General features: G+C 45.5%; 1 protein-coding gene across 4 annotated transcripts in view; it reads left to right on the top strand.

The window, feature by feature from the left end:
* ZFYVE28 (zinc finger FYVE-type containing 28) overlaps positions 1–12,422 on the top strand; it is a 163,811-nt gene extending 151,389 nt beyond the window's left edge. For all 4 annotated transcript variants that reach the window (XM_071808488.1, XM_065836903.2, XM_071808490.1 and 1 more), the window contains 2 exons: positions 8,708–8,811; positions 10,403–12,422. In XM_071808488.1, the coding sequence (XP_071664589.1) occupies positions 8,708–8,811; positions 10,403–10,534 (236 nt within the window). In that variant the 3' untranslated portion in view covers positions 10,535–12,422. The remainder of the gene's footprint in view (positions 1–8,707; positions 8,812–10,402) is intronic.
* Positions 12,423–26,474: the final 14,052 nt, after the last annotated feature.

Below are 26,474 nucleotides of genomic sequence, written 5' to 3'. Positions count from 1 at the left end.
GAGATACATGTTTTTGCTATCCTTAAGGCATCCAGCATGAGGCATATACTTAGAGCAGTGTTTTAACCTCAGCAGCCGTGTGCCTTTCCCTTCTTATAACACCTTCCTACCTACTTCATTTTTGCTGGCCACTGTGGAAGCAGCAGCCCCTGATTTTGGGTGATGTTTGGGTACAGGTGGAAGATGTCCGGTGGTCAGGACAGCCTTTACTGTATGAACATTGTGCCTTGTTTCTTGCACCAAGCCTGGTGGGCTTGTCCTCCGGGCCAAAGCTGGGCCACAGGCCACCCACAGAAGCGAGTACACCGTGGTCATCTCTGCAAGTGGGTGCAGTGCAAAGTCTGGGAGCGTTGCACCAATCTGCTGACAGCATGGCACCAAAATTAATTATGTCCTTTTTTGCACATCATTTCTACACTTCACGTCACTCTTAGTGATTTCAGCTGAAAGTGAAGACCGTTTAAAGCAAATGAGCACATCAGTGGCTCCTCCCTTCTGCCATCGTGGCAGATCATGAGCGTGTATCCAATTGAGAAAGTCCAGCAAGCTACCTTCCAGGAAAGCTTTTTCCAGTTATCAAATAAATCCTCTTATGGAAAGTACCAAATGTTTAAGATGGCTTCCAATCAATGGTTAAAAAAAAAAAAAAGGAAAGCAAGCCCAGCAACCTGCACAAATAAATGGTTTTAAGATTCTACTGAAGGTTCCAGCCTCTACTCAGATTATGAAGATGAATCGTTTGTTTTTGTCAGATTTCTCATTCTTACTGTATATAAAACCCACCAGCTGGTCTGGGTCATAAAACAAATATGAGCGTTTATTATGAGCCAGCTGACATTGGCAAAGGTAGAAGAGTTAAATCCTGTGACTTCCTGAAGGTTGAAATAGAATGAACTACAGATTGGCGTTCCAAAACAAAAGCATTTTTGAAAGTACAGATGAGGCTAAGGTGTATATGTTCATCTTTGCAGTCCTAAGGCTCTAGGACTTTATTTAAAGGAAGCATAAGTATTTAGACTTCACAGAATATAAAAGGCACTGTATATTTATAGGGAGAGAACGTTTATATTTTCCTAGAATATAAGAGAAATTTATACAATAGTCTGTCAATGAGTTATAAATACAGTGAAATTTCATGCCCTGGCTCTATGATGAAGAAAGTGGCCAGTGGGGACAAAGTTCTGTGTATAAACTCAAAGCAAATTAGTGGCAGCTGCCTAGAGGAAAAAAACAGGCTGGACTCTTTGCTACCAGGGGTTCTTACTCTGACTTACAGTAACAATAGAAGGGACCCATGTCCCGGGACCCTTGGTGGCACTGCCTGTCTCCCCATGTCCTGCTGAGCCACCAGCCAGCTTGGGGAGCAGGTTATGGGAAGTTCTGAGATCCAGCCTGGGACAAACCACTGTCGGATAACAAGCTGGCCAAGAAGTTTGCATGGGACTGTGCGTGGGCAGCGTGGGTTGCACATGAATCACAGCAAACCTCTGCATTTGAAAATGTAAGAAAATTACTCTTAGAGTGGTATAAATGCCGGGACAGAGCTGAGTCAGCTTTAAAAAATAATCAGGGAAGTAGAAGTTTGATGTCTTTCTGCCTTTTATGTGTCTGGGATCTTGTTTCCAGCTCCAATACAAAACTTGCTTTGCCTTAGTCAACAGTTTCCCATATATATACACAGAGGGTAACTTCTTTTTTTTGTCTTGATAAGGATTTTTATGTATTAATTTCTTTATCAATCTGTAAACGTGATCAAGGATAAATCTCTGCTCACCATACTTGGGAGCATTATGTTTATCCTTGTGAGCTTGGCGATTTTAGTAGTGAACTTTGGCAAATCTGAGTTTTGACCATATATGTATTTTGGGGTAATTTGCTACTCAGGAGGATTCATCTGTTGTGATTGAGGGAAGGTGAATATTTATAACTTTCAATGTTGTGAAGTTACAGACTGGCTAAGAAAGCGAGTTACACTCCCTGTCTAGGAATAAGCATGAGACATCTAGAAATCAGAAGATTTTCTCAAGGGAAATCAGAAAGCATTTATGAAGCTGTTGGTGCTCCGTATAAATATTTGCTGCAGCATCTCAGCTCTCTCTGCAACCATACGCTCATTTTCACTCCTCATGCCTTCAGCATCCGTACAGAGCTGCCGTGCTTGCTACCGCCCACTTACAGCTCCAGCCATAATGGATTTGCTGTGGCTGCCCGTACAAATAATTGCTTGTGCCAAATGGTGTTAGCATCTGTTTGCTGCATAACAGCACGCTATTTCTCCTTGATCCCTCTCCATCTCGGAATATTTCATCCCACCCACTTTAGACAAGTCACACGTTCTCGCTGCTCTCCAACCAAGCATAATTCATTAATTTAAGGTGCTGGGGCTGGAGCTCTTGTTGCAATAACAAGTCACCAGGTCAAGAAAACCCACCCATGATTCTGCATGCAGAATCTGATGGCCGTGAGTCTGGAGTTAGCTGTCAACCCAAGCAGAATGCTTCAGTTTTTCTTTTGTCCTCTACATGCCAATGGCTACTCTATTAATTATAATGATGGCCAGCAACACTTTCTAAATGAAAGAAATTAAATTGTTGCACAGTTAAGTGGCCAAACATACTCTGTCAACATAACTTTTTACTTACTCGACAGCTGTGCTTACACTGTGCGAGAGAAGAATCAAGCATCAAGTTTTCCAAATTGAGGCAATGTTTTATAATCAACTGAACATATTTAATCGTGCATATAAAATTACAGGGTTCTGTACAGCTTTTAGGTTGTATTGCGATAATTTGATCTGACTTAGGTTTTAAGAATTTGTCAGAGCCTTTTCCCTTTTCAAAGTCTGTCCCTCTCTGTCAGCACAGTGTGGAACTTGTTGAATCTTCATTGCAGGAGGAGAATACATCCCCTAAGTACTGTAAAGCTTATCCAGCTCCACAATGACATAACTAAGACTTTAATTAAGGTTGAATTTTTTTGTCCTAAAAATACAAATATTGAGCGTTCTTCTGGCATGTAGTATGTAGATCCGCATCATCAGCTTGCTTCTAGTTTATAGTGGTTGGCAGCTCTTACAGGGAAAGATTCCTAGTAACGGTTAGATGGAAGATCCAAGTCTCTGGTCCATCTGATTTAGAGTGAAGGTTTGAACCGTATCCTTGTGTCAGTCAGTGTTTTCCATCAGAGTGGTTCCATTGCACCTAAATAATTATTTGGCCCAAAGAATGAGTTGCTCATCATGTACCTGTATGGAGCGGACATGGGATGTCATCGCTCAAGGTCGTGTTGAATCAGGCGGAGCAGGTGCTTGAGCCCAAATCTGCAAAGCTCTGTACTTTGGGGAAAGGTTTTAGACTTGCACAGAAACTCCAGCCTAAGAAGGCTGTTTGACAAAAGCTGGCCTTGTAGCTAATAAATATGTATCTCTTTTTTTTTCTCCCTCACCCCCAAAATTTCAATCAAATAATGTTGTTGAAGCGGAAAATTTATTTTTATTGAAAAACTTTGAGTCAGCTGTAATCAACGTTTAATCTACTGAGCAAGGGTAAAGATTACTTTGGCACACTTGCCTCCTAGGAATCTTATATAAAGTCAGAGATTGCCCAGAATGACATGTGGAAAATTATGTTTGATAAGGGACAAAAAGGTTCATCTTACCATGGTAGTTGAAATGAGGGGTAAAGTCATGTCACCTTGGTTTCTCTACTTTCCGTGCTTAAAACTATGAGAGTTTACTATTCCTGCTTTCATCAGAAGAGCTACAGCAAGCCCTTGTGACCTTTTTCACAGCTGTGAGGATAATGCACTTTGACGGCTGCAGTGGTGTGAGTTCCACAGGCGGCTGCAGGACCAGCCCCCTTCAGGTTAGTTGGGTGGGAGTGTAATGGGAGTTCTGCATGACATGCTCTAAAATCTACTACATGTTGATGCAGGAAGAACTCCTGTTTTTTCTGCATGAGGAATATTTTATAAAAACAAAAGATGCAGGAAGAGTCTTTCCTCTGAATTGTCTGCCCTTAACGCAAACACCGCCATAAGCTTAGGGTTTAAGAGGTGCTGTTCAACAGGGAGTCGCATTGTGCTTGTTTTCTGATTTGTTTTCTACCAGAGCACAGGTTTGCTGGATTAGGCCTTCTGCAAGTTCCAACACCTGTTGGGATTATTTTCCTCCCCCAGCCCTTGACCCAGTCTCCTGTGTCTCAGCACCACCAAATGAACTTTCTGGTCTAATGTTGTTTGAATCTACACTGTTGGTGGATCTGGGTCCAGGCTCTCATCTCCTTGCTTTCTGGGACACAGAGGTGTTCTCCTTGGTTTTGTCAGATTAGATGGGACTGCACAGATTTGTCAGAATAGGTGGGAGCTTTTGCGCATATTTAAGCTAAATGAATTTGCATGTGCTTTTTGACAATGTTTACAGCAGCTGTGGTTTTTATCATGCCTGTGCTTTTCTTACAGCTAAAGCTTCAGCATCTTGGATTTATATGAGATTTTTAACTTCTATACAACAGAAAACTTTTTTTAGCTAATAAAGTTGGAGAGACACGATAAGATGAATTCTGAAAGCTACAGCATAAAACAAATAAAAAACCTATAAAATTTCATGATTTATGGGAGATCATAATGCAAGCTTTTTGAATAGTTAAGAGTTGGGAATGCTGTTTCTTCTTTTATTAAATGTCTTTTTCAGTCTTCACATTATTTAATTTTGTCTTGTACCTTTGTCTAAATTTGTTTCTTATTCATCTAAGTACTCAATTCTCTTCCTTTCTCAGCCTTTTTTCTCTACATGCTTTTAATGTTTTCTTCTAAGATTTATTTTTGTAGTCTTTCTGTCTTGTTAATCCTTTCCTTCCCTTCCTCCTCCTCTTTGATGTCTGTGCTGTGGTCTCCACCCGTTTCCCAGCAGACTTCTATCAGCTCTCATTGCACGATAAAGCAGGAGGCCAATTAGCCCACGAACAAGGTTTTTCCCTCCGTTCCTTGCATAAATCCCTGAAGCACGGGCGGACGCTGCCTTAGAGCTGCACGTTTCCATTTGCTGCTGCACGCAGAGCTAATGGAGCAGCGTAGCTGGGAGAAGAACTCAAACATAAAAAGCCTCGGGGTGCGGTGCTGCTTCCAGCACATCTTCAGGCTAATGCTGGGGGGTTAATTTGTATAACTCACTCTGCTCCTCTTATCGAAGCTTTATCCCCTCGTGAGACTGCTCTTCGGAGAAAATTTCGAAAACCAGTTCTATAAAAAGCCGGATGATTCAGTAGTTTGTAGATGTAAGTCAGAGATGCCGCTCACGAGGCTGAGTGAGATGAGGCTTGTGAGGGGGACCTGGGGCTGGATCCCATCGCTGCCGGGGCACAGGGGCGCTCAGAGATCGAGTCGGTGAGGGACTCAACCTTCCTGCAGTGTCAGCACTTCAGCCCCGTCCAGGACTGCGTTTAATTTCATCAGTGCATACTCTCAAAACAAAGCCTCTGTGTTTGTATGCAGTGTAAGGACTTTTTTGGTCACAGCCGGAAGCAAAGGCATTGGCCTCATGGCCCACGCTTTCTTATTTCAAATGTTACTACAAGTCTGTACTACTGCATGATTTTTGGACATTCCTCTCCTGCTTTCTCCCTACACAGACTCACTGACTGAGGCTGGATGATGAGGATTAAAGCAATTAATGTTTGTGCAGCAGTTTGAATGTTAAAAGCCATTACATAACAAAGTGTTACTATTTGGGGGTGTGCTGCAGTGCAGCAGATCTCGGTGCGAGCAATGGTGAGGTTCTTAGGGACATGGTTTAGTGCCAGAGGTAGGTTATGGTTGAACTCGATGATCCTAAGGGTCTCTTCCAACCAAAATGATTCTATGGTTTTGGGAGGGTGCTGAGCCCCAGCAGCAGGGGGGCATGGGGCTGGTCGTACAGCCCCGTTGAAAGACCTTACAGCTCTTGAGTCACCGTTTGGGGACAATGTGCCCTTTGGCTCACTCAGCCGATTCAGCACATGAGTGCATTGGTAGAGGTGACACCGGTGTGGAGGTAAAGAGAATGTCTGTAATGTGGGAGAACATTCTGTAGAGAGGGTTATGCTGTTTCTATACATCATGTACCACGAAGATGTGATTTATTTTTTTAATGCAAATATAAAAACAAAGTTTGCAGGTGAATTCATCTGGCAGTCAAGTAATTCTGTAACCAGAAACTATGGATTATACGACTATTATGAATTTATAAGGTGGTTACTTATCAAACTTACTGTTTCTCGTGTTGTTTTTTCTTTTTCATTTTTTCTCTTTATTTAGTGTTGAAGACAATTAAGTCCATACAAGGTCAACTAAAAAAAAATTAACATTTTTAACATTGCTCTTCAAGGGCAACAACAGAAACAAAAAAGAATAGCAAACATCTGATAAGCTGCTTTCTGTCCGTGAGCTCCAGAGTCTTTGTTGTGGGATTGCATTAGTTTATAACACGTCTGAACTAATCATGCTCTAATGCAGGGCTGTCAAACTCATTTTCACTGGGGCCCACATCAGCCTCACAGTTGCCTTCAAGGGGCCGAATGTAATTTTAGGGGTGTATCTCTGATCTAAGGAAAGAAGTGATCATTGTACCAGCTGCTGCAAAGTTGCAGCTCACATTGGCATGCTGCAGCTTGTACAGAAAGAGCCTGTGTTTTGTGGCTATCCTGTGAATATTAAAATTAATAACTAGCTGAACATGGTAGCGCACTTGATAGTGCAGTTGGTAAAGCACTGGTAGCAAAGTAGGCATCTTGCCAAACCTGCTTCCATCAGCTCTTTGTTCATTTGGGAGGGAGACCTGGTGGCACAGAGCTTGAACAACCTCTACATTTTGGTGTCTAAAATTAGGGAGAAGCCATAGGATAGTTAAATGCTCAAAAATATAATCAAGGCTATGTAGTCTAATGGCATTTTTTAAACAGGAATATCATTATTGGCTCAGTTATTTTGGAATATGTGTGATAACCCAAGGGACTTCATGGATGGAGAACATGGAGATGCTTCAGGTTTGGCAGGCTTGCCATGGCTTCAGATCAGAGAGTCTTGTGAACATGATACAAAGTGTTCAAAATCAACATCATAAACTGATATGAGGAGTAAGTTTCACTGAACAAGTTCCATGTAGTAGCTAAGGAGGTGGCAGAGAAGGAAAATCATTGGAATGGAAAATCCCTTGGTTTCATTACTATTAATGCTTCAACTTAAGCTGATGTTCCTGCATCTCCCTGCCTTTGAAGCAGGAATTTGTAGCCTTGTGTCCCCGCAAAACATTTTTCCGGTGAGCAGTTCCCAGGGATGAGGTGAAGGCTGCTATGTGCAGCCTCCTTTTTTACCACATTGGTCATTTTTCTGCACACTGACTTTGGTTTGGGCTGTTGTCTCTATAGTCATGACCTTTGTCAGACCGCTTTGCTCATTAAGTGAAAGATGCCTTCCTTAAGCTAGTTAAACTTCCAAAATAGTTCAGAGGAGCCTATAAAAGCTGAGTCAAGATTTGAAGTTCTTTGTTTTTATTAATCTACTTTTTGAACGTCTTCTGCATTAAATGCTATACCCTTTTGACTTTTAATTTGACAAATGTTGCGATGTGACAAACACACGAAAACTGGTCATGGTCATGTTTGAACAATACAGTGTTTTTTCCATTTAATTATATTCCTTCTGCCTGTAGCTGTAGACCTCTTGACCTCTGCATTAACTGCACCATATATTTTGCTGTTTGATAATATGTTTCTTGAGGCAGGGATCTTGCTTGTCAGGTTTATAAATCAGCAATTGCAGGGGTTGCATACTGTAAATAATACGCATAGGGAAGGTGGGTGAAAACATCCAGAGTTCATGTTTACTGTGTCCACAGATTCCTTCTGGATGGAACTTGCTTTGCCCTTCATTACATTTTAAACAATTTAATTAAGCAATAGGCTGCATCATTCCTGCACTCATAATTTTGGACTCTCTGGGGCCATGTCAGCCTGTCACTAGCAAAAGCAGTTCAACAGAAGTGAGCCCAATACCTTCTGCTTTGCCAAAACCAAATTGTTCCCTGCTTGGCTTTTATGTGAGGTTGGAGAGCTCACAGCAGAAATAAACAACTGAAATGGGCCCTTCTGGGTAGCAGTTGAATTCTTTCTCTGCTAAATCTTGTACACTTCATTTTGTGGTTTTTCTGTTGTTACTGGTGACTTCCAGTAAGAGTCCTAATAGTTTAGCAGACAGTAATCAGGCTTCAAGTTTATTGTCTGTGGAGTTGCTTGCCTAATTGCAGAAAAGCAGCCAGCCTTTGTGTAGGGAGGGCTGGAGAGGCTGGGAATGGACTCGGCTCTGAGCTGGTTTTGCATTGACAAAAACACCTGTGATCCAGCTCTACTTTCACAGTCTCATGTTTTCATACTTTGTTTTGCTTATCTCCTTTTCCCTGCCACTTGTCTTTGAACAGGATATATTTCATTTTGAGTCCAAAGCTGCTGTGGGCCGTTTCGGTGCCCGCTGTGCTCTGCCCAAAGGTGGGTGCCCAGCAGAGAAGGGGGAGCTGAGCCCTCCCAGGCTGCCTGTTCACAAAGCACCTTGAGAAACTCGGATTACAGCAGCTGCCGTTATATTTTATTATCCCTGCTCCCCTGAGGATCTGGTAATCGCATGTTTGTTTTTATTCCCTTTTGATTTATGTTCCCTTTTGTTGCTGTGTTTCTGACAGATCCTCCTGACTGGGTTCCAGATGAAGTCTGCAGCTACTGCACTGCGTGCAAGGCTCCTTTCACAGTCATTCGCAGGAAACACCACTGTCGGAGCTGTGGCAAGGTAATGACTCAGTCAAACATGTGAGAAACTATTTGCCAGCACACCACAGAAACTCAGCTGCACAGCAAAATACGTGTGCTTGGCCAGGGTTTTCAAGTCGCAAGTGTTTTTATGTGCCTTGGCTATCAGCTACTCAGCTTACATTTAGAAAGCGGGGGAGAGGGTTTTGACTTTTATATAGCAATAAGCATTTGTCTTCTAAAAAGCAGAACTCCCTGTTGAGATCCTGGAACAAACACCCTGAATCCAGAGTCACTCTGGACGACTGCTCTGAGCTGGAAGGCGCTGCAGCCGGGGCTGCAAGGGGCGATGCTCAGCCCGGCTGTGGAACCGCGGGTCCCTCGGCAGGGCTGCAGCACGTGGGGCTGCTGCTCCGCAGGTCTTGGGGGGCAGCGAGGGAGCCACCCAGAAACACAGAATGTCAGGGATTGGAAGGGACCTCAAAAAAATCATCCAGTCCAGTCCCCCTGCCGGAGCAGGAGCACCCAGATGAGGTTACACAGGAAGGTGTCCAGGCGGGTTTGAATGTCTGCAGAGTAGGAGATTCCACAACCTCCCTAAGTAGCCTGTTCCAGTGTCTGTCACCCTCACCGTGAAGAAGTTTCTTCTCAAATTTGAATGGAACCTCCTGTGTTCCAGTTTATACCCATTGCCCCTTGTTTTATCATTGGTTCTCGCTGAGAAGAGCCTGGCTCTATCCTCCTGACACTCACCCTTTACATATTTGTAAGCATTAATGAGGTCACCCCGCAGTCTCCTCTTCTCCAAGCTAAAGAGCCCCAGCTCCCTCAGCCTTTCCTCACACGGGAGATGCTCCACTCCCTTGATCATCTTTGTTGCCCTGCGCTGGACTCTCTCCAGCAGTTCCCTGTCCTTCTGGAACTGAGGGCCCAGAACTGCTCACAATATTCCAGGTGTGGTCTCACCAGGGCAGAGTAGAAGGGCAGGAGAACCTCTCTGGACCTACTGACCACCGCCCTTCTAATACACCCCAGGTACTGTTGGCCTTCCTGGCCACAAGGGCCCAGTGCTGGCTCATGGTCATCCTGCTGTCCACCAGGACCCCCAGGTCCCTTTCCCCTACATTGCTCTCTAACAGGTCCTCTAATAGGGAAATATAGCAACCATGTGCCTCGGGAAACCAGACATCTGCTGTCCCATTTTGCTTGCTTGCTAGCGTATAAATTAAAAAGGGAGAGGGTAGAGAGGCTGGTTTTGTTAACTTTAGAGTGGACTTGCAGGAATAGGAACTTTTGAGATGTTCACAAGCATTCCCCTAGTCTGTCTTTAAAGCCAGTGGAGACAGATATGTCTGTTTGTCTCTGGAGATGCCTCCCTGGTGACCTGTGGAGACAGACTCCTTGCCTTGGCTCATGTCTGTGCTCGGGCACCCAGGTCAGAGGAGCGAAGCACCCTCCATTAATTGGTCACGGGGCTGTGAATTGCTGCATAGGGCTTTTGATTGCTGTGCTGAGAGAGGGACCTTGGTGTTGCTGGTTCACAAGAGCCTAGCACACATGGTCTTCTCTCCCCTCTCTTGAAATCAGTTCTTCAGAGGATCTAAAGTTGAAATTTCCCTCTTGTTTTTCAGATCTTCTGTTCCCGCTGTTCCTCTCACTCTGCTCCGTTACCTCGCTATGGCCAGATGAAGCCTGTCCGTGTTTGCACTCACTGTTACATGTTCCATGTCACTCCGTTCTATAGTGACAAAGCTGGTATCTGACATATTAAACTACTGGTGTGTCTCCTGGAGTCTTACACAGACTGATAGATTTGACCTAAGCCAAGAATTAACTTGAAAGAGGGACCTCATGAGGGCATGTAAGCTCTGACATCCATTATTATAAATTTTGTACAGACAGTTTTTATTGCATTTTACTAAGCTGCTAAAGGGAAGTATGAAGCGTCTGTAGTTCTGAGGCTACAGTACAGTCTTCCATAAATTTATACCATTAATGTTACGATGCCATATGCAGAACAAATGCACTGTGTGGAAGGGAATAGGGCTCAGAGAACTGAACAAGCGTTGCTGCTTATCTTACCTGCTCGGAGTAGAGTAGTCGGTTAATTAGTCCATCCCAGCAGATCAATCCCAAGGCTTGGACACTCTGTGCTCACTGGAACCAGCACAGCTGTGGATCTCAGCGCTCCCGCTCCTGCTGCGGTTCAACTTTCCCATCACTTTTTGCTACCTATGCTAGGATTAATTAAAGCAAAACTATTTCAAATCCAGATTCAGTATTTTAAAAGGCAAAATTTCACAGAGGAAGCACAGAGGGTCCTGGAGCAGTATGTTTCTGTTGCCTTTAATTTACCAAGCAGAGCAATAATTCCAGGTTGTCTTTTAAAAATTAAGTTTTACAGCTTCCAGTTCCATATTTTGGAGTTTTGGAAGTATTTATGATCTGCATCATTTGTGCTAAATCCTGTTAATAAAATTACACAGAGCTTTGGTTTCTATATCAGCATTTAAAACTTAGTAAACTCCAGAGGAAATGGTTACCTAATGAATGAATGAATATTAAAATACACATTTTTGGAAGAGTTTAGCAGCAAAATTCAGTAGGTGTGACAAATTATTTCTCCCATATTGAGTTTTTAAAATGGTTTTTAAAAGGCAAATATGTAAGGGTATATCCCAAAGGTCCTCCAGAATGATCAGCCAGTGAAGGGTACTTGTCCACATTTGGCAGAGTAACCATGTAAAATATTGCATACTGTTACTTCACTCATGCTAACAACTCAGAAGACGTTTGTATTTATTTGAAACACCAGGGATTAATTTTTATCTCCACTTGGAGAGGAAAGAAATAAAACTCACATGGCTTCATCTTATGATCTTGCACGAACTGTTTGCAGTAGGAGCTCCCTGAGCACTGAGGTTTCAAAGGCGGTTGGACGTGCTTTGAGTTGGCCACATGAAAAGCGAGACAGCGAGTGCTGTGGTTACAGGGGGAACGAGATCAAGAGCTCTTCGCTGGATCCTCTTTCCTAACGCGCAGTGTTGCACACTGTGTTCCAAAGTGAGAAGTACAAAGGAGGATGAAGTTGCTTGCAGTATCATGGTCAAGAAGGGTCGTCATTCAAAATGACAAAGCAAAACTGGCCAGTGGTGATTTTTTTTCTTTCTTATTTTTTTTTAGTTTATTTTTTGGGAACATTTCCTTTGTTAAGTGGCTTAATATTCAGTGTTAATGAGCCATATAAGGGTACAACAGTTTGGCACTGCTGTCGTTTTGAATCACATGAAACAGTTTCACTTAGTTCATGTGTAATGCACAAGCCTTATGATGCTGTTTGTAGACAATGTCAGCTATGGTGTGTTATTCTCACCTTATTTATATTTTTGTTATTGTTACTTCCCTGAAATCCTTCCCATGGAATCCTTGAGTTGGAGTGTTGGCATTCACCAGTTCGGAAAGGCGTGGGGCTGGGCAGCTGGTGGGAGGTGGGTAATGGGGTGCAAGCGATGATACTTATTCAGGCTTAAATCTCAGGCTTCACATTGCAATGATTATTGCAGTTTTATTTTTAGAGAAAAAAAAAAAAAGACAAATTTATTGCTTCTTTTATAGGATAAAAAATACAATAAACTTCAATTGTGAAATAAATATGCACAAAAAGTTGCTTCTGTGAAAAAAAAAAATCTTATTTAATGGACTGAATATTTATTCAAGCTTGTTTTTATTTTGTAAATGCTGTAATTCAGAATCATTTCCATAAATGATATTTAAAGATCTCAGACACTATAGTTTCTTATGTAAATACAGACTCCTATTTCTCTTACTGAAAAGCACAATGACTATATCGATACTAATACACATTTGCCTCAAGGAAGACTTTCATCTTGTAATCTCTTCAGATAATTAAAGTGTCAGGACTTTCTACTTCCATGTGCTGGATTGCTCTTTCATTTCGGGGTCTGCTTACATGGAGTGACAGCTGCCAGCCTGGCAAACAAACTGGCCTTAAGTCTTTCTCACTTTGTGAATCGCATGAAAGAAACTAGTTTAAATTTGAAAATGGAAGTCGCCCCTATGGGGAAAAAGGGGGGTAAATCAAAACTGGAGCACTGGCTTGTCCCTTAGCGTTGCCTTGTGCCATCTCTTGCCACCGGCTGAAAATGTCCCTTCCCGAAATACCTTGTGTCAGCAGCCCCTTCACACGTGAGGTGTTTGATCTGCCTGCGTCAAACCTGAATAACCTTTTCTGTGGGCAATACAATTCTGCAATGAAATAGCGCTCCTCGCGTCTACCTGCACGGTTCTTCTGATGCAGCGTTAAATGTCTGGTGCTGATTTGTGCTGCTCCTTGTGTGAGATGAAACTGTTGTAGGTTTTATGAGAATTAATGTTATTTTCCGGAGGACTTGATGCACAGCTTCGGGATGCCATTTCAATGAAGAAAATCCACGTTACAACTCTGTGACATTGAGGTCTCAGCTTCAGTGGTGCAGTAGCAGGAATTGTATGGGAAGCCTGCACACAAGTTTAAGATTGCATTTAAATTAACTTACATAATATTTATGGGCAAATAATGCTTCCTTAAGGTGTGTATAAATAAATGAACAGTAGAAATTAATTCTAAAGGGACTTCTAAAATTAAATTTACATCTCTTCAGTGTTTTGAGGGGAAAAAAGGGATCTCTGTTTTCCAAACCACAAGGATGTGTTCCGCCGTGGGTTTCCTGTCGGGCATGCTGTACCAGGATCACAATGGAATAATAAGGTAAGAGCAACATTGCCAAAGGTGCCAGTAATTCACCTGCTGTTGGGCTCTGCTCTGTGACAGGCTCCCTCTGAATTAATGCTGTTTTCAGGGGAGAGGTAAAAAATACAGTGAACTTTGAGGTGATCCATTCTAGGTCTTTACAAACCTGGCAGCACTTCCTGCTCTCTCCAGGTGTGTGAAGGGAGGTGGGATATCGGGGCACCCTCTGCAATGAAGGGACCTCAAGGCAAAAAATACCTCTGCTTCCAGAGAGTTCTCCTGTCCAGAATACTCAGAAAATGCTGAAAATCTGTCACACGGCAGCTCTGTGAGGAGGAACCTGGATGGAAGCGATGGGTGAGGAAAGTGACCTTTGTGTGTGTGTCTGACCTGGGAGGGAAGAGGAGGAAAATGGGGCTCAGAGAATCATTTTGGTTGGAAGAGACCCTTACGATCGTCAAGTCCAACCATGCGTGACTGTGCCTGTCCCAGGAGGGGACACGGGAGGTGGTGGCAGTGGGAAACCGCTCTAGGAGAGCGTCAAATCCAGCCCCGCTGCAGCCCTGCCTGGAGCTGGAGGAAACCTCAGTGTCTCGTCCCCAGCTGAACTCTGTCAGTTAATGCAGAGTCAAAGCTGCTGGGTCTGCATCCTCTGGTTTCCATGGCAACCCCCGCGAGCATTTCCCCCCCGAGTGCCAGGACTGCAGCACTCGCCCCGGTCCCCTGCATGGAGGCTTCTGCTTTCTGCTTCGTCAGAGGGGTTGGGATTGCTCAAATGTGTTTGTTTGTCACGAAGATTTATGCTGCAAAGTCAGACGCTCACTGTGAACTCTTTTCTGGTGATAACATTTTACTGAATTATGCTTTATTTATGTTGCTTGTCTGGAAGAAATCTCTATGGGCATCCTTTTGGCTACTTTTGAGGGTTTTTTAGCTGTTTTCCCTTCTTCTCTTTCACCTTTTACCCCACCCATCACCCAGCTTTCAGTTTCTGCTGTGTACAAACAGAATGTCTTATGTAGCCTGCTTGGGTATCTTCCAGGTAGTGAAATATTAGAGGCTATATCAGACAATTCAAGGAGCTTTCATCCCTATTCCTTCCTGATCTTGCCCTTCAAGTTCCCAGGCGCAGGCTCGTTTCAAGCTCTCATTTGGTGGTGTTGTACCAGCCAGAGCATCCTGCCACACAGGTGGTTAAAGCCCTGCAGTATTTCTTTACTTTGTAGAGAAAGGATGGATCCTAAATCCCAGGTTTCAGTAGCTGTTAGTAAATCATAGATGTATTATAGATGTTGCAAAGACTTTTTTCTTTTATTTTTTTTTGGTTCTCTTTGGTTTTAAACCAAAAAATGGCAAAATATTAGGCCAGAAGGATGAAGAGGAGAAGACTTGTTATAGCAAATCGGAAAGTGTGAAGATGATGTTTATAATTGGTATCTTTGGAAACTGTAACTGCATGTCCAAAAAGTTGTGGGTCTCATGCATAAAACAAACTGGGCATTTAGTCTTTCATGAACTTATTTCACTTCTTGTTTTCACTGAACATGAAGGCTCTGAAGTGTAAAGTATGATTTACCCCCCTCCACCATCTTTCTCTCAAAGGTATGAAGTTGATGAGTCTTCTGTTTGTTTTTCTCTGCAAACCACCAGTCTGTCAGGGCTCTGACCGAGCTTGTCTGCAACAGAGAAAACTCTTGTGTGTCCAGAGCCATGCAGCCAACAGCGGGCGCCTCCGGGCACCCTGAGCAGCTCTGGGGCTGTTGCTGGTGTCCCATGTCCCAGTGGCGCTGCCACCCCGCTCACTTGGATGAGCGTCAATGTCTGACACAGCCTGGGATGCGGGTACCACCGCCCCAGGGAAGAGCAGAGCCCCCCAGCCTTTAGCTCTAACTATTTATTATAGAGATTTTATTTGCTGAAAAGAACCCCGTGCCAGGCACTCAAATCACTTAAGCCAAGTGCTAAACTTGCGTCTTACTCTAGAAAGTCTTATTTACGTATTTTTGCGGTTTTAAATAGTTATTCACAGGGCAATAAAACTGTTAGCAGCATGACTTGTTTATTTGCTGAGTTAATGATAAAGAAATAAATCAGCAGCAGAGAGGGTGTTTGAGGTGACGGCTTTTCTAGGTAATATTTCAGCAGCAGGCAGGTTTCTGGTTTTTAGCTGGAATTAGGCTGTGGTGCTGATGGGCTTGTCAGTATGGGGGGAGATGCTGAGATGAAATAGTCCTGAATAACATTTGTGCTGATAACTTCTCTGTGATGATGTCCCATAAAAGGTGTTAAAAATGCCCATTTTTCTGAAAAGATGTGTGTGAAAAATGCCTCTGAAGTGCCTCAGCCTTTTTTGGCGGTTTGGAGAAAATGGTCCCTCATTCTTCACATGGCTGAACTTCATGTCATCCCAGACAGACCCTGTGGGTGAGGAGTTGTGTGTCAGCAATGGTAAGAGCAGTGAGACTGCCCTGGCTTTATTAGCGAAGGACTTGTCCCATGCCATCTTCCCTTGCCTTTGGGGAGCCTCCGAGATCAAATCTTAGGGCACTTGATGGATAATTTCTTTTCTGGCTGAGACCATTTGTGATTGTCGCTTCATTAGCAGTTTGTTTATTATGCAGCAGTAAGGCCTGCTGCTTTGGGCTTGGTTTGTTTTGGGTTTGTTGTTGGTTGCTTGGTTGTTTTTTTTTTTTGGTTGGTTTTTGTGGGTATTTTTAACATTAATTTCACTTTCTTTGGCCTACCTACAGAAAGCTAGAAATCAATAATTTAAGATACAAACAGAAGAATAATCACTTCTGCAAGTTCATACATGTATTTAAGGGAACTACCCTGTGATCCCTGAACTCCAACACTGGGAGATGGTGCAGAAAAAAGTGAAACTCAAGTAGTTCATAGGTCCTGGATGACGGTCTCTGAACTCTCTGCTTTTTGTCTAGGGGGGCTTCTTGTAGCTACTGAACAGGGTAATGTGGATGGATGGTCGCTGGGGGAAATGGTCTCGTTAGCAGGGAGCAAAAATGAAAGACTTGAGCCAGTGATTGTAACTCATCTTCATCTAGAAATAACTCTTCCCTAATTTAAAAAAATAATGAGGGAAATTGCCATACGCCCCATGTAGAGAGGCTCTGTTCAAATAAGAAGAATCAACTAATTTGATGTGTTGGAACAGAATATAAAGCTGTTACAAATTCAGTGACCAGATTTATAGCCTCTAATTCCCATAGTTTTGGGAGTTCATTTCATTGGCCTGGAAAGCAAAGAGGGAAAACCTTGCCCAGCTGCACTCCTGAAAGGAATTTTCTCCATCCTGTTTGCTCATCACGTGCTACTCGCTGCCTTTTTTTCTTCTCTTTAAAGGAATAATGTTGATGTTAGGCTCTTCACTGAGTCTCAGGGAAAATACTTCCGTGTTTCTTTCCTGTAGGCAGCATTTGGAACACGGCTGGTTTTCTGTGACGAGTGTCTGTCTCACCAACTTACCTCGTGGAAAGCTGAGGTTTTGGATGCAAACTTGCATCCATGTGCTGCTTCCATGTAACCTTTGCCTTACACTGGAAGAGCAGCAAAGTAGTTGCTGCAGTAAAGAAACCAAAGATCAGGTTGGTGTAAAGTGGAAGGGCTCGAGGGCTGCGTAGGAAGAAACTCTTGATGGTGCTTACTAAAAATACCCAAGCAGAGAATCAGCCTTGGTCACCGAAAGGCCACGAGGTTGCAGGTGATGCAGCCGCAAGTCAGGGACCTGGGACCTGGCCAGGCTGAAGGGAGAAGCTGGGGAGCAGTCACCCCAAGGGACACGGCCCAATGTGGTATTTTTTCCTATTGTTTTGCTAAATACAGATCCCAGGAGGAATGCAAGGTGTTCTCTTACCTAATGCAACAAGGGTATTATCAAGCAGCTTGCAGAAAAATTCACTCAGCACCTTGGGTGTGTGACTTTTATATTCACACCCAATGATAACAGAAGTGCTCGTCCTTGGCAGGTGGAAGGGGACAGAGAGAGGCCATTGTCTTTTTGCTTGTTGATTAAATTTTTTTTATATTTTATATTTTTAATATATTTTTTGCTGCAATAAGAAAAAGGAAAGAAAAAAAAAAAGTGTTCACTTTTAAAAAGTCTTGAATTCCAATTCATGCAACAATTATTTCTCATAATGTGATCTAATTGCATAGTGCAGATAAATACCAATCATAAAATAATATTACTTTGGTTTTCAGAAGGTAAATCGTTAACCCCAACCAACACAATTCTGAAAGCATTTCCTCTGAGTACAAACAGCTCAGAAGCTGCTGATAATCCCAGGGCAGTGTGATAAAACCCTCTCTGCCCAGCGAGCTGCTGCTGGAGGCTTCCCGGTGCCATCCCGGGGTTCTGATGCTGTCACGGCGCTTGCTGCCAGAGGAAGCTGGTTCTTGCCAGATCGTATCTTTCTAACTGCTCTGTGTGCTGCTGGGGTTCAGCGCCGGTGGCTCTGTGAGCCTCTGCAGGGTTGCTTTTGTTTGTGATATTTAGAAAATTGTTTAAGTACATGGCAAAAAGGAAGATGTAGCCGAATGGGGGGAAGGTTTGAGCTGGTGTACTGCTGAAAACAACATTTCTGGTGTGTTAGGCTGTGAGGGAATAGCCATGGGAATGACTAAGGGATTGGAAAGCGCACCTTCTGATGAAATCTTAGAGGCTGCAATCCATTGAATGTACCAAAGAGAAGATTAACTGCCCACGCAATCAACAACCCTGTAAATGCCCAAACTGGAGGCACAAATCTGATAACCAGGGCTTCTACATGGAGCCAGGAGGTGTCTACTGGAAACCAGCAGCCAGAAGTTGAGCCAACTTGAACAAATCCATATGAGAAAGAAGAGGTTAATTCTTGTGTGGGTAACCAGCTGTTGAAAGAGTGAATGAATAGTTGTGGTGATCTCTGCTTATGATCACTAGAAATTTTAACATGACATCAGGGGCTTCAGGCAGGCACAGCAGTGTGGCCACCTGCCCTGGGACTGAACAGAAATGGATTCTCAGTGGGGCTGCCTGCACTGCAGGTCAGGAGAAGTGCTGGTCATGGTGGTCTCAAATTTATATATCAATTCAGGCATCACCAAGCAGAGGGGTCTCTCTGCAGCCTGATCTGTGGGAGAGATGCAGCAGGACAGGCAAAGCCACTCCGTGCTCCCCATTTCCTTGCTTCAGCCTGGAGTTAATCCTGTGCTGGGGCTGGAGTCACCAGTCTTGGACCATTCTGAGGATCGGGAAGAAAAGTAATGGATTGAACACAAGGAAGAAGGGAGCAGGGAAAATACGCTGCTATGTGGGAGCCCAGTGTCTAAAGGAGGGGAAGGAAAATCCCTAACCACAGAAATCCTCTTAGATGCAATTTACAGTCAGCTAAAGGAACTGCTTGCCAGTTTGCCAGCAGCAGGTCTCCTGTCCTTGAGAGCTGGCTGTGATTTCCCACCATGCTCGTCAATTCTGGCATCGGGCTGAAAGCATCACTCCTGTAAATGACCCAGCTGGGCTGTGGGTGCCATCAGTGTGCCATGCGTGGGAGCTGAGCAGGGCTGGGTGAGTGAAATCACTGCTTTCCCATCTCCAGCCTGCAGCTAAAGAAGAAATTATCCTTCTGCTTGGTTTTTCTTCACAGCCGCTGGCTGTGACTCCGCTGCTCAGCTGAGCCAGCCCTTATAGCTGGGCCCTGGGTGATAGAGGCTGTGAGCTGGGATTTAGAATCATAGAACAGTTTGGGTTGGAAGGGACCTTCAAAGCTCATCCATTGCCATCCCTGCCATGAGCAGGGACATCTTCATCAGCTCAGGTTGCTCAGAGCCCCGTCCAGCCTGGCCTGGGATGTCTTCAGGGATAGGGCATGAACCACCTCTCTGGGCAACCTGGGCCAGTGTTTCACCACTCGTAGTGTAAAAAAATTTCTTCCTCACATATAGCCTGAATCCCCCCTTTTTTAGTTTAAAACCATCATCCCTTGTCTTATTGTAACAGGCCCTTCTAAAAAGTCTTCCCTCTTTCTTATAGGCCGCTTTTAAGTACTGAAAGGTGGCAGTAAGGTCTCCCTGGAGCCTTATCCAGGCTGAAGAGATCCGGCTGGGGAGCTGGGAGTTGTGTCCCAGCTCCTCATGTGAACTTTAGGTCAGTTACTTTGGGATTCAGGCAGAGCCTTTGCAGTCACTTTCAGGGGTGCTGCATCAAACCCCAAAATCCTCCCCGTGCCTCAGTTTCCGCCATGCAGAGTGGGGAGGATGCATTTGCCTGAGGAACTGGACATGGGTCCCAGTGGCTGACCCTGCACAGATGTTATGCTGAGGTACAACAGTGTATGTAAATAAATACCATACACCAGAGGGATTCATTCAGGTTCTCACCCAGCAGAGCACATCAGCTCCGAAGGATGGGATTGGGGAGCCATGCCTTTCCCCCGCCTGAGCACAGGGAGCGGGATGCTGGTCCCCACCACTTCTTCCAACCCCATCCCAAGCCATGGGCACTTCTCCTCCCTTTGGAGATATTCAGGCCAAAGGGAATGTTGTGAGCATTCATTTGAGTATCCCCACAGCTGAGGCATTGCAATACTGTGCTGTAGTGGAGTCTATAGGATATTGTATAGTGATTCCTTTCTCAACCCTGCAAACTGCACAGTGCCCCTTGTCTTCCCCTGCTAACCATAGCACTAGCATGCTGTAACAGTCTTGCTTATGTCACTGCTGTAGGCATCTTATCTCCATCATACAAAAGAGTTTATTAAAAGACTTGAAAACACAAGATCAGATCATCCCATCCTGCTATCTCAAACAACTATGAATAATCCACTTCTTAAATCGCTTGTACCTCATCATGAAGGTAAGTGCAGTTTTCTTTGCTGTACTCAGACCTTAACCTTCTCAGCAGGCAAAGTCTTAGAGATGCTGAAGTCTCCTAACCCTGACGTTTTAGTGGCCCTTTGAAGCTTAACCTTGAATCTCATGGTCAGTCCTCTCTGTTCCTCCTGCATGCCAGGGGACTTTTGTTTTCTGCTGTTACCTGGACCCTTATCTAGAGTTGTGTCTGGTGGAAAGGAGAGAACTTGTGGGAAACGTCTGTGCTACTGTAAAAGAAGGGTGTTGTGCTGTGTGAATTGAGGCCTGTGGTGGCTCTGGGCTCCAGATCTTAAAATTCACAGCTTCTCCTGGTCCTCTGAAAGTGATTGGTGTGCTGCAGGTTTCCTTTCCCTTTGGCAGGCTGCTCTCATCCTAAAAGTGGTCTCTGGATTTCATTTGGCTTGTTAAACTTCCCAGACCTGTTGGATGCATCGAGCACAGGCACTGGTGGTCAACGTGGACCTGCAAAGAAAATTTTGCTCTCATGTCCATCACTTCCATCTGGGTCTACAGAAGCAGCTCCATCTCCACAGGTATTTACTGACATTGGGGGGTGGCTCAGCACACGAGGTACTGAGTGCTGGCTCTCTGGTGTGGTGTCAGCAAGCCTGGAACAGCAGAGGACATCTAAATCTGCTCCCAGGGACTGGGCTGGCGAGCAGAGCCGCGGTGCCAGGCTGGGGGTGTGGGCCAGGGAGCTTTGTAGTCACTGCAGTCAGGAGGATGATGTTTGTGTCTTGAGTTAATCTCTTCTCTGGCTAAATGCAGCAGAGACTGATTGATTTGTTTTGCTTAGATGGTAATGAAGCAGTTAATTGCACTTGGTAATGGCTGCTCAGAGAAGCATCTTAGAGGCTTCCCCACAGATTCTGGGCTGTGTAAGCACATCCCAGCCATCTCCCATTTCCCAGGCCCCTGGGCTTTCTGAGCTCCCTTATTGGCTTGTTCCCTTCTATCCAAACATGTTTTATCTCTTCATCTCACCAGTCCTTGGTGCTAAATATCTGCAGTGAAATGCAGCTGGAGAGGTGCCTGTGCCAGGGCGGGCTCCTCTGGGGGCTGTGCGGGCACCAGAGCTTGGTGACCCCGAACCCGCGGGAGCAGGTGCTTGTGCTGCTGATTCTGTGTGTTCTTACTCTAGTGAGTGATTTCCACCATGGCTTCTCACTGTCCTCATGTGTTTCAGGTGTGCAAAGTCTCTGCACTGCCCTGATGGATCTGCATGAGCTCTTCCAAGTCTGCCATGTGCTAAAATGTTTCCTCTCCTTCCCACCCCTGATGATAGCCTCCCGTCCCCCCATCCTTCCAGGGCATGACCTGCTGCTCTTGCACTGCATCCAACAGATACCAGGTTTCTTTCTTCTTTTATAGTTTCTTGACTATGGCCTTTGAGCCTTTTTAAGGCCTGGTCTAGCATCCTGAAGTCATCTTCCAACAAAACAAACATTTCATTTTTAAAAATGCAGTAAAGCTATTCCTTCCAAGTCTTCTTGCCAGATTATAATTTCTCCTCCTTTAACAGTCCAGTAGCTTGGAGTGGGGAGAAGGCAGTGCTTTCAAACTGGCCTGCTTCACCTGCTGTCGCTGTGCCAAGTCAATTATACTTTTAGGTCAAGTGCTTGAGCTGCATGGGAGTTGACTGCATTGGGGGGTGAGTATGGAGTCCTGCCGTTCTCTGCTTAACACTCACACTGGAGCATTAAAGCCACTGTTCTCCGCCATAAAACACAATATTCAGGTCAAATGCAAGTGCTTCAGTCCCAAAAGCTTTCCCACCCTGTGTGTTAACAGGGATCACACCATCCTCTCAGGACTCTCATCAGCCCTCGTCCCAAGTGTGGCTCTGGGGCTGTTTGCGTTCGAGCCGGGTGGTTGCAGGGTTTGGCACCAGCGCCTCGGAGGCCTGTGCTCCCCTGATGATGGCACTGGAGGAAGCTCCAGCTCTGCAGGGCTCTACTGTGTCCCTGCCTTGCTGCTCGGGTGAGGAGTTCAATAAGATTTTTCAAATGTTTTGTGAGCCTTTGGGAGACAATAGAATAGAATCACAGAATAGTTTGGGTTGGAAGGGACCTTCAAAGCTCATCTAGTCCAACCCCGGCCATGAGCAGGGATATCTTCCACTAGATCAGGTTGCTCAGAGCCCCATCCTTGAATGTCTCCAGGGATGGGGCATCCACCACCTCTCTAGGCAACTTATGCTGATGTTTCACCACCCTCAGTGTAAAAAATTTCTTCCTCATGTCCAACCTGAATCTCCCCTCTTCTAGTTTAAAACCATCACCCCTTGTCCTGTCATAACATGCCCTTCTAAAAGCAGAGGATGACCTGAGGTGTCGAAGCTGCCGAGCCCTCTGGGGGAGGGAGCAGCTTCCCCAGATGGGATAAAAGCTGCAATCCTGATTTTCATTTCTAACCCTTTCGGGACAAAATGCAACCGATGCTTGTCCCTTCTGCCCAGCCCCTGCTGCCACTTCCACATCGCCTCTGTCCAGGGTCCATCAGTCCCGGAGATGAGGAGATGCCTGGTGAGCTGCGAGTGAGCCCAGTAGGCAAGCAGCAGCAGCAGGCAGCGGTGCAGCAGACAGCAATGCAGCAGCAGGCAGCGGTGCAGCAGAAACAGCAGACAGCAGTGCAGCAGAAGCAGCAGCAGTGGTGCAGCAGGCAGCAGTGCAGCAGCAGCAGCAGTCCAGCAGCAGCGGTCCGGCAGCAGCAGTGGTGCCGCAGGGGCAGGCAACAGCGGTCCGGCAGCAGGAGCGGCAGCAGCGGTCCGGCAGCCGCGGGCTCGGTGTGACCCCGTGCGGCCGCCGGGCGCAGCGCCGGGGCGGGAGCAGCGCGGCGGGCGGTTGGTTTCTCACCCCGGGGAAGGCAGGCGGGAGAGTAACTTCTGCGAAATATTACAGTTTTCAGCCCAATTAACTTCCGGTCTTAGGAAAAAAAAAAACCCAAACAACAACTAATCTCTTTTTCTGTTCAGTGAATTCAGTCACTGGTGCTGGATTGACGTCCACTAAATAATCCCAGCTTGCTTGGGGCAGGGATGCTGGTGCCCAGATCTGGGAGTTGCGTCCTCCCACAGCCCCGTAAGCCACGAGTGGGTGCCTCTCCCTCTGCCGAGGTTCCAGCACCTTCCAACCTGCTGTCCCCTGCAATGACTGCAGCATTTAACAGGGGAAACGGCAACAAGTCCCATAAGCAGCCAGGCCCTCAGAACCCCTTGGAATTATAGCTGGGGATCAGCAGTGTTTTAGTGTTTTCCCAGTCTCAAAATCTTCACATGGAAATCGGTAGTTGGGGTTGTCCAGCCAAGACTCGGTGCCTGAAGTCATCGCTCCTCGGTATCCGTGGCCTGGCTGTGTGTGGAGCCAGCAGCATGTAGGACTGCCTCATCTCCTCACCGGCTGTGTCAGGATGAGGGCAGGAGTTTGATGCTTCACCTTCTCAAAGATGGTGGTCGTTTCCACCCGGGCTGATGCGTGAGCTGGCTGCAGGTTTCAGGCTGGGAAATGGCTCAGCCACCAAAAGGACCCAAGCGGCTCTCAAACATCTGCTCGCGCAGCACCGTGTATGAGGTGGGGTTTTGGAAGCGTGTGGAGCAGGACAGCCTGGGCTGGTGCTGCTCTGCTGAGTTGTGACAGCTGAGAACAGAAACCAGCTCTAAACGTTTGGTAGCTCAGTCCTCTCAGGCTTAACGAAGAGCCCGGAGAGTGCAGAATGAGGGAGCGTCTGCTGTGCTCTCCCTGCCAGGGCTGGTGTTCAATGTCCTCCCTTGGGGTAGGGGGAAGGAGGAAGGTCTGCTTTTGTGCTGCCCTGCCACAAATGCTTGATCTTGGCTTTTTTTCCTTATGGTTCTCCACTTGTTTCTCTTACTGCACTTGCCAGTAGTCTGGTTAAGGCTTTTGGTTATTAGGTTCATGGAGCAATAGGGCAAGATGTTCCTCTTGGAGGGCTGCCCCATGCTGGCAAGGAGCAGTAGCCACACAGAACCAGCCAACTCTGTGCACGATACTTATCATCTTTGTGCGGCTCCTACCGAAACTCAGTATGACATTTTACACCCATCCCGTGCGAAGATCACCACATGGCTGGGTGATACCAGGAGAAACTAGAAGGATGGGACTTCTCAGAAGAATGACATTTCAAGGTCTCCCATGCTGCTTATTTGTTCATTTGCACTGACAACTATTTACAAAAATCTCCATACATCTATTCCAGAATGCCCTACTATCTCTAAATGCGCCATACGGTGCGGTGCTCAGCTTTTACTCCAGTCCAGAAGCATCAGTGCTGCTGGGCACAAGACGTGGCACCAATGTGCTGACCACAGAAACCTGGTGAGTGGCTGACACGGCAGAGCAAAACCGGGCTGCTCTGCAGGGCTCCTGCTCCCACATGCTGCTGATTAAATATCTCAGCTCTTCCTTCCTCTCCACTTGGAAATCTCACTGTTAACTTGACTTAAGGCCTCCCTGTGGGTTTGCAAACTTGGAGGAATTTGGTTTTTTTCTTTCAGAGATGAGTTCTCCTTGCCAAGAAGGTTTTAATAACTCACCATGAAATTTATAGCTTTAAATTTAAACCACACGTGGGAAAGTGGAGCTGTAACAGTTTAATCCAATTTAACCTTGAGCAATCTGTTCCGCAGCGCTCAGGCAGATGGTTCACACCACAAGCAAAATTCCTCTGTGGGGTGGCAGACAGTGGCTCTCTCATCACATCCCTGTCCTTCCCTGGGATGGCCAACCATGGTCCTCTGCGTTAGGCCCTTTTGACCAAACCTTTTTTTCATCCTTCTGCTGCTCTATCCCTGTGACATAGTAAGAGCCTGATGCAGTGTGGAGCTGGGCATACCCCTAGGAGAAGGCTGGGATAAGGCTTGTTCTAGCTGTCATAGTTTCCTTCCTTTATTGAAGAATATCCTTTTCATGTCTCAGTGGCACACCGCCTACTTTCCCTGCCCCATGACAAGAGGAAGGCACATTTCACAGGTAACCATATAAATGCACCCCTCTGGGGAAGCAATCTCCTGGGGACCTCCTTGATACCCTCCAAGTGGGACAGTCTCTTTGCCAAGTGAATCCTATGGATCATAAAAATAAAATAAAATTGAGCTATATTACAGCACAAAGAGCTGGGCTGCTTTTGAGCAGTGCTAGAGACTTTATGACGTTTAAAGAGCTGTTCCCGTGTTCCTCAGCAGCCAGCACAGCAGACAAACAAAGCAAGAAGTGCAGCAGCTCTGACCTGCATGGCATCATCATATCCAGAGAGTAACTGATTCCTTGATCCTGGTGGGGCTGTGGTAGGGCCTTGGAGCTCACTATAGCCAGTGGTGGTGGAAACCTTATAATGACATAAAACTGCCTGATAACAATTGTACCCTCCCAAGTGTGATGCCCAAGAGACCACCCCCATGGGTACTGGGATCTCTAGAATCTCTAGAACTTACAGCTTTTGCCTTTGCAGACATTCATGATGAGGGAGAGTCAGCTCTATCATGGTTCCCAGCCAGTTCTACCATTGCATGGTGCAGTGAGACCCATGATGTATTGAGCTCCTCCACTTTTCAGGGTTTTATCAGCTTGCTCTTATGCTTTGGTACTCACCTAAGCAGCTCTGCTGGGCAATCATAAGCTCTTGTACTATGGAAATGGACACTTGCTGTTGTATCTCAAGGAAACTAAGACAACAGTTATGCTGACAGGCTGCTCTCCCCTACAAAGTGCCTGGGTCGTATCCCTTGATTCACAGAAATGCAACGGTTATAAACCATGATTAGTGTGCACTCAACAGGTAAGTGTTGAAAGTTTCATTTCCATTGACCTGCTGCGTCTTTTGTAGCAAAGTCAGTTTTATATCAACACTGTTCAAATATGGAGACCTGAAAGACCAGCTGTACATTCATAGCACAAGTTGGTCATAGAACTGACAAAAATGTGTTGAGTGAGGATATAAAATGGTTGCTGACATGGGGATGCTCCAGCCCTGGGAGGATGCACTGACTGCAGACAGACTTGTGTTGGTAGCTTCAGTCTGGGAAGGCTAAAGTTCTCGAAGGTGTCCAGCTAGGGCAAGCAAGGTCAATGCTA

The sequence above is a fragment of the Patagioenas fasciata genome, chromosome 4 (assembly GCF_037038585.1).
Source record: "Patagioenas fasciata isolate bPatFas1 chromosome 4, bPatFas1.hap1, whole genome shotgun sequence".
Lineage (NCBI taxonomy): Eukaryota > Metazoa > Chordata > Aves > Columbiformes > Columbidae > Patagioenas > Patagioenas fasciata.
Note: the sequence above shows the minus strand (reverse complement) of the source record. Positions and strands in the feature narration are given on the sequence as shown.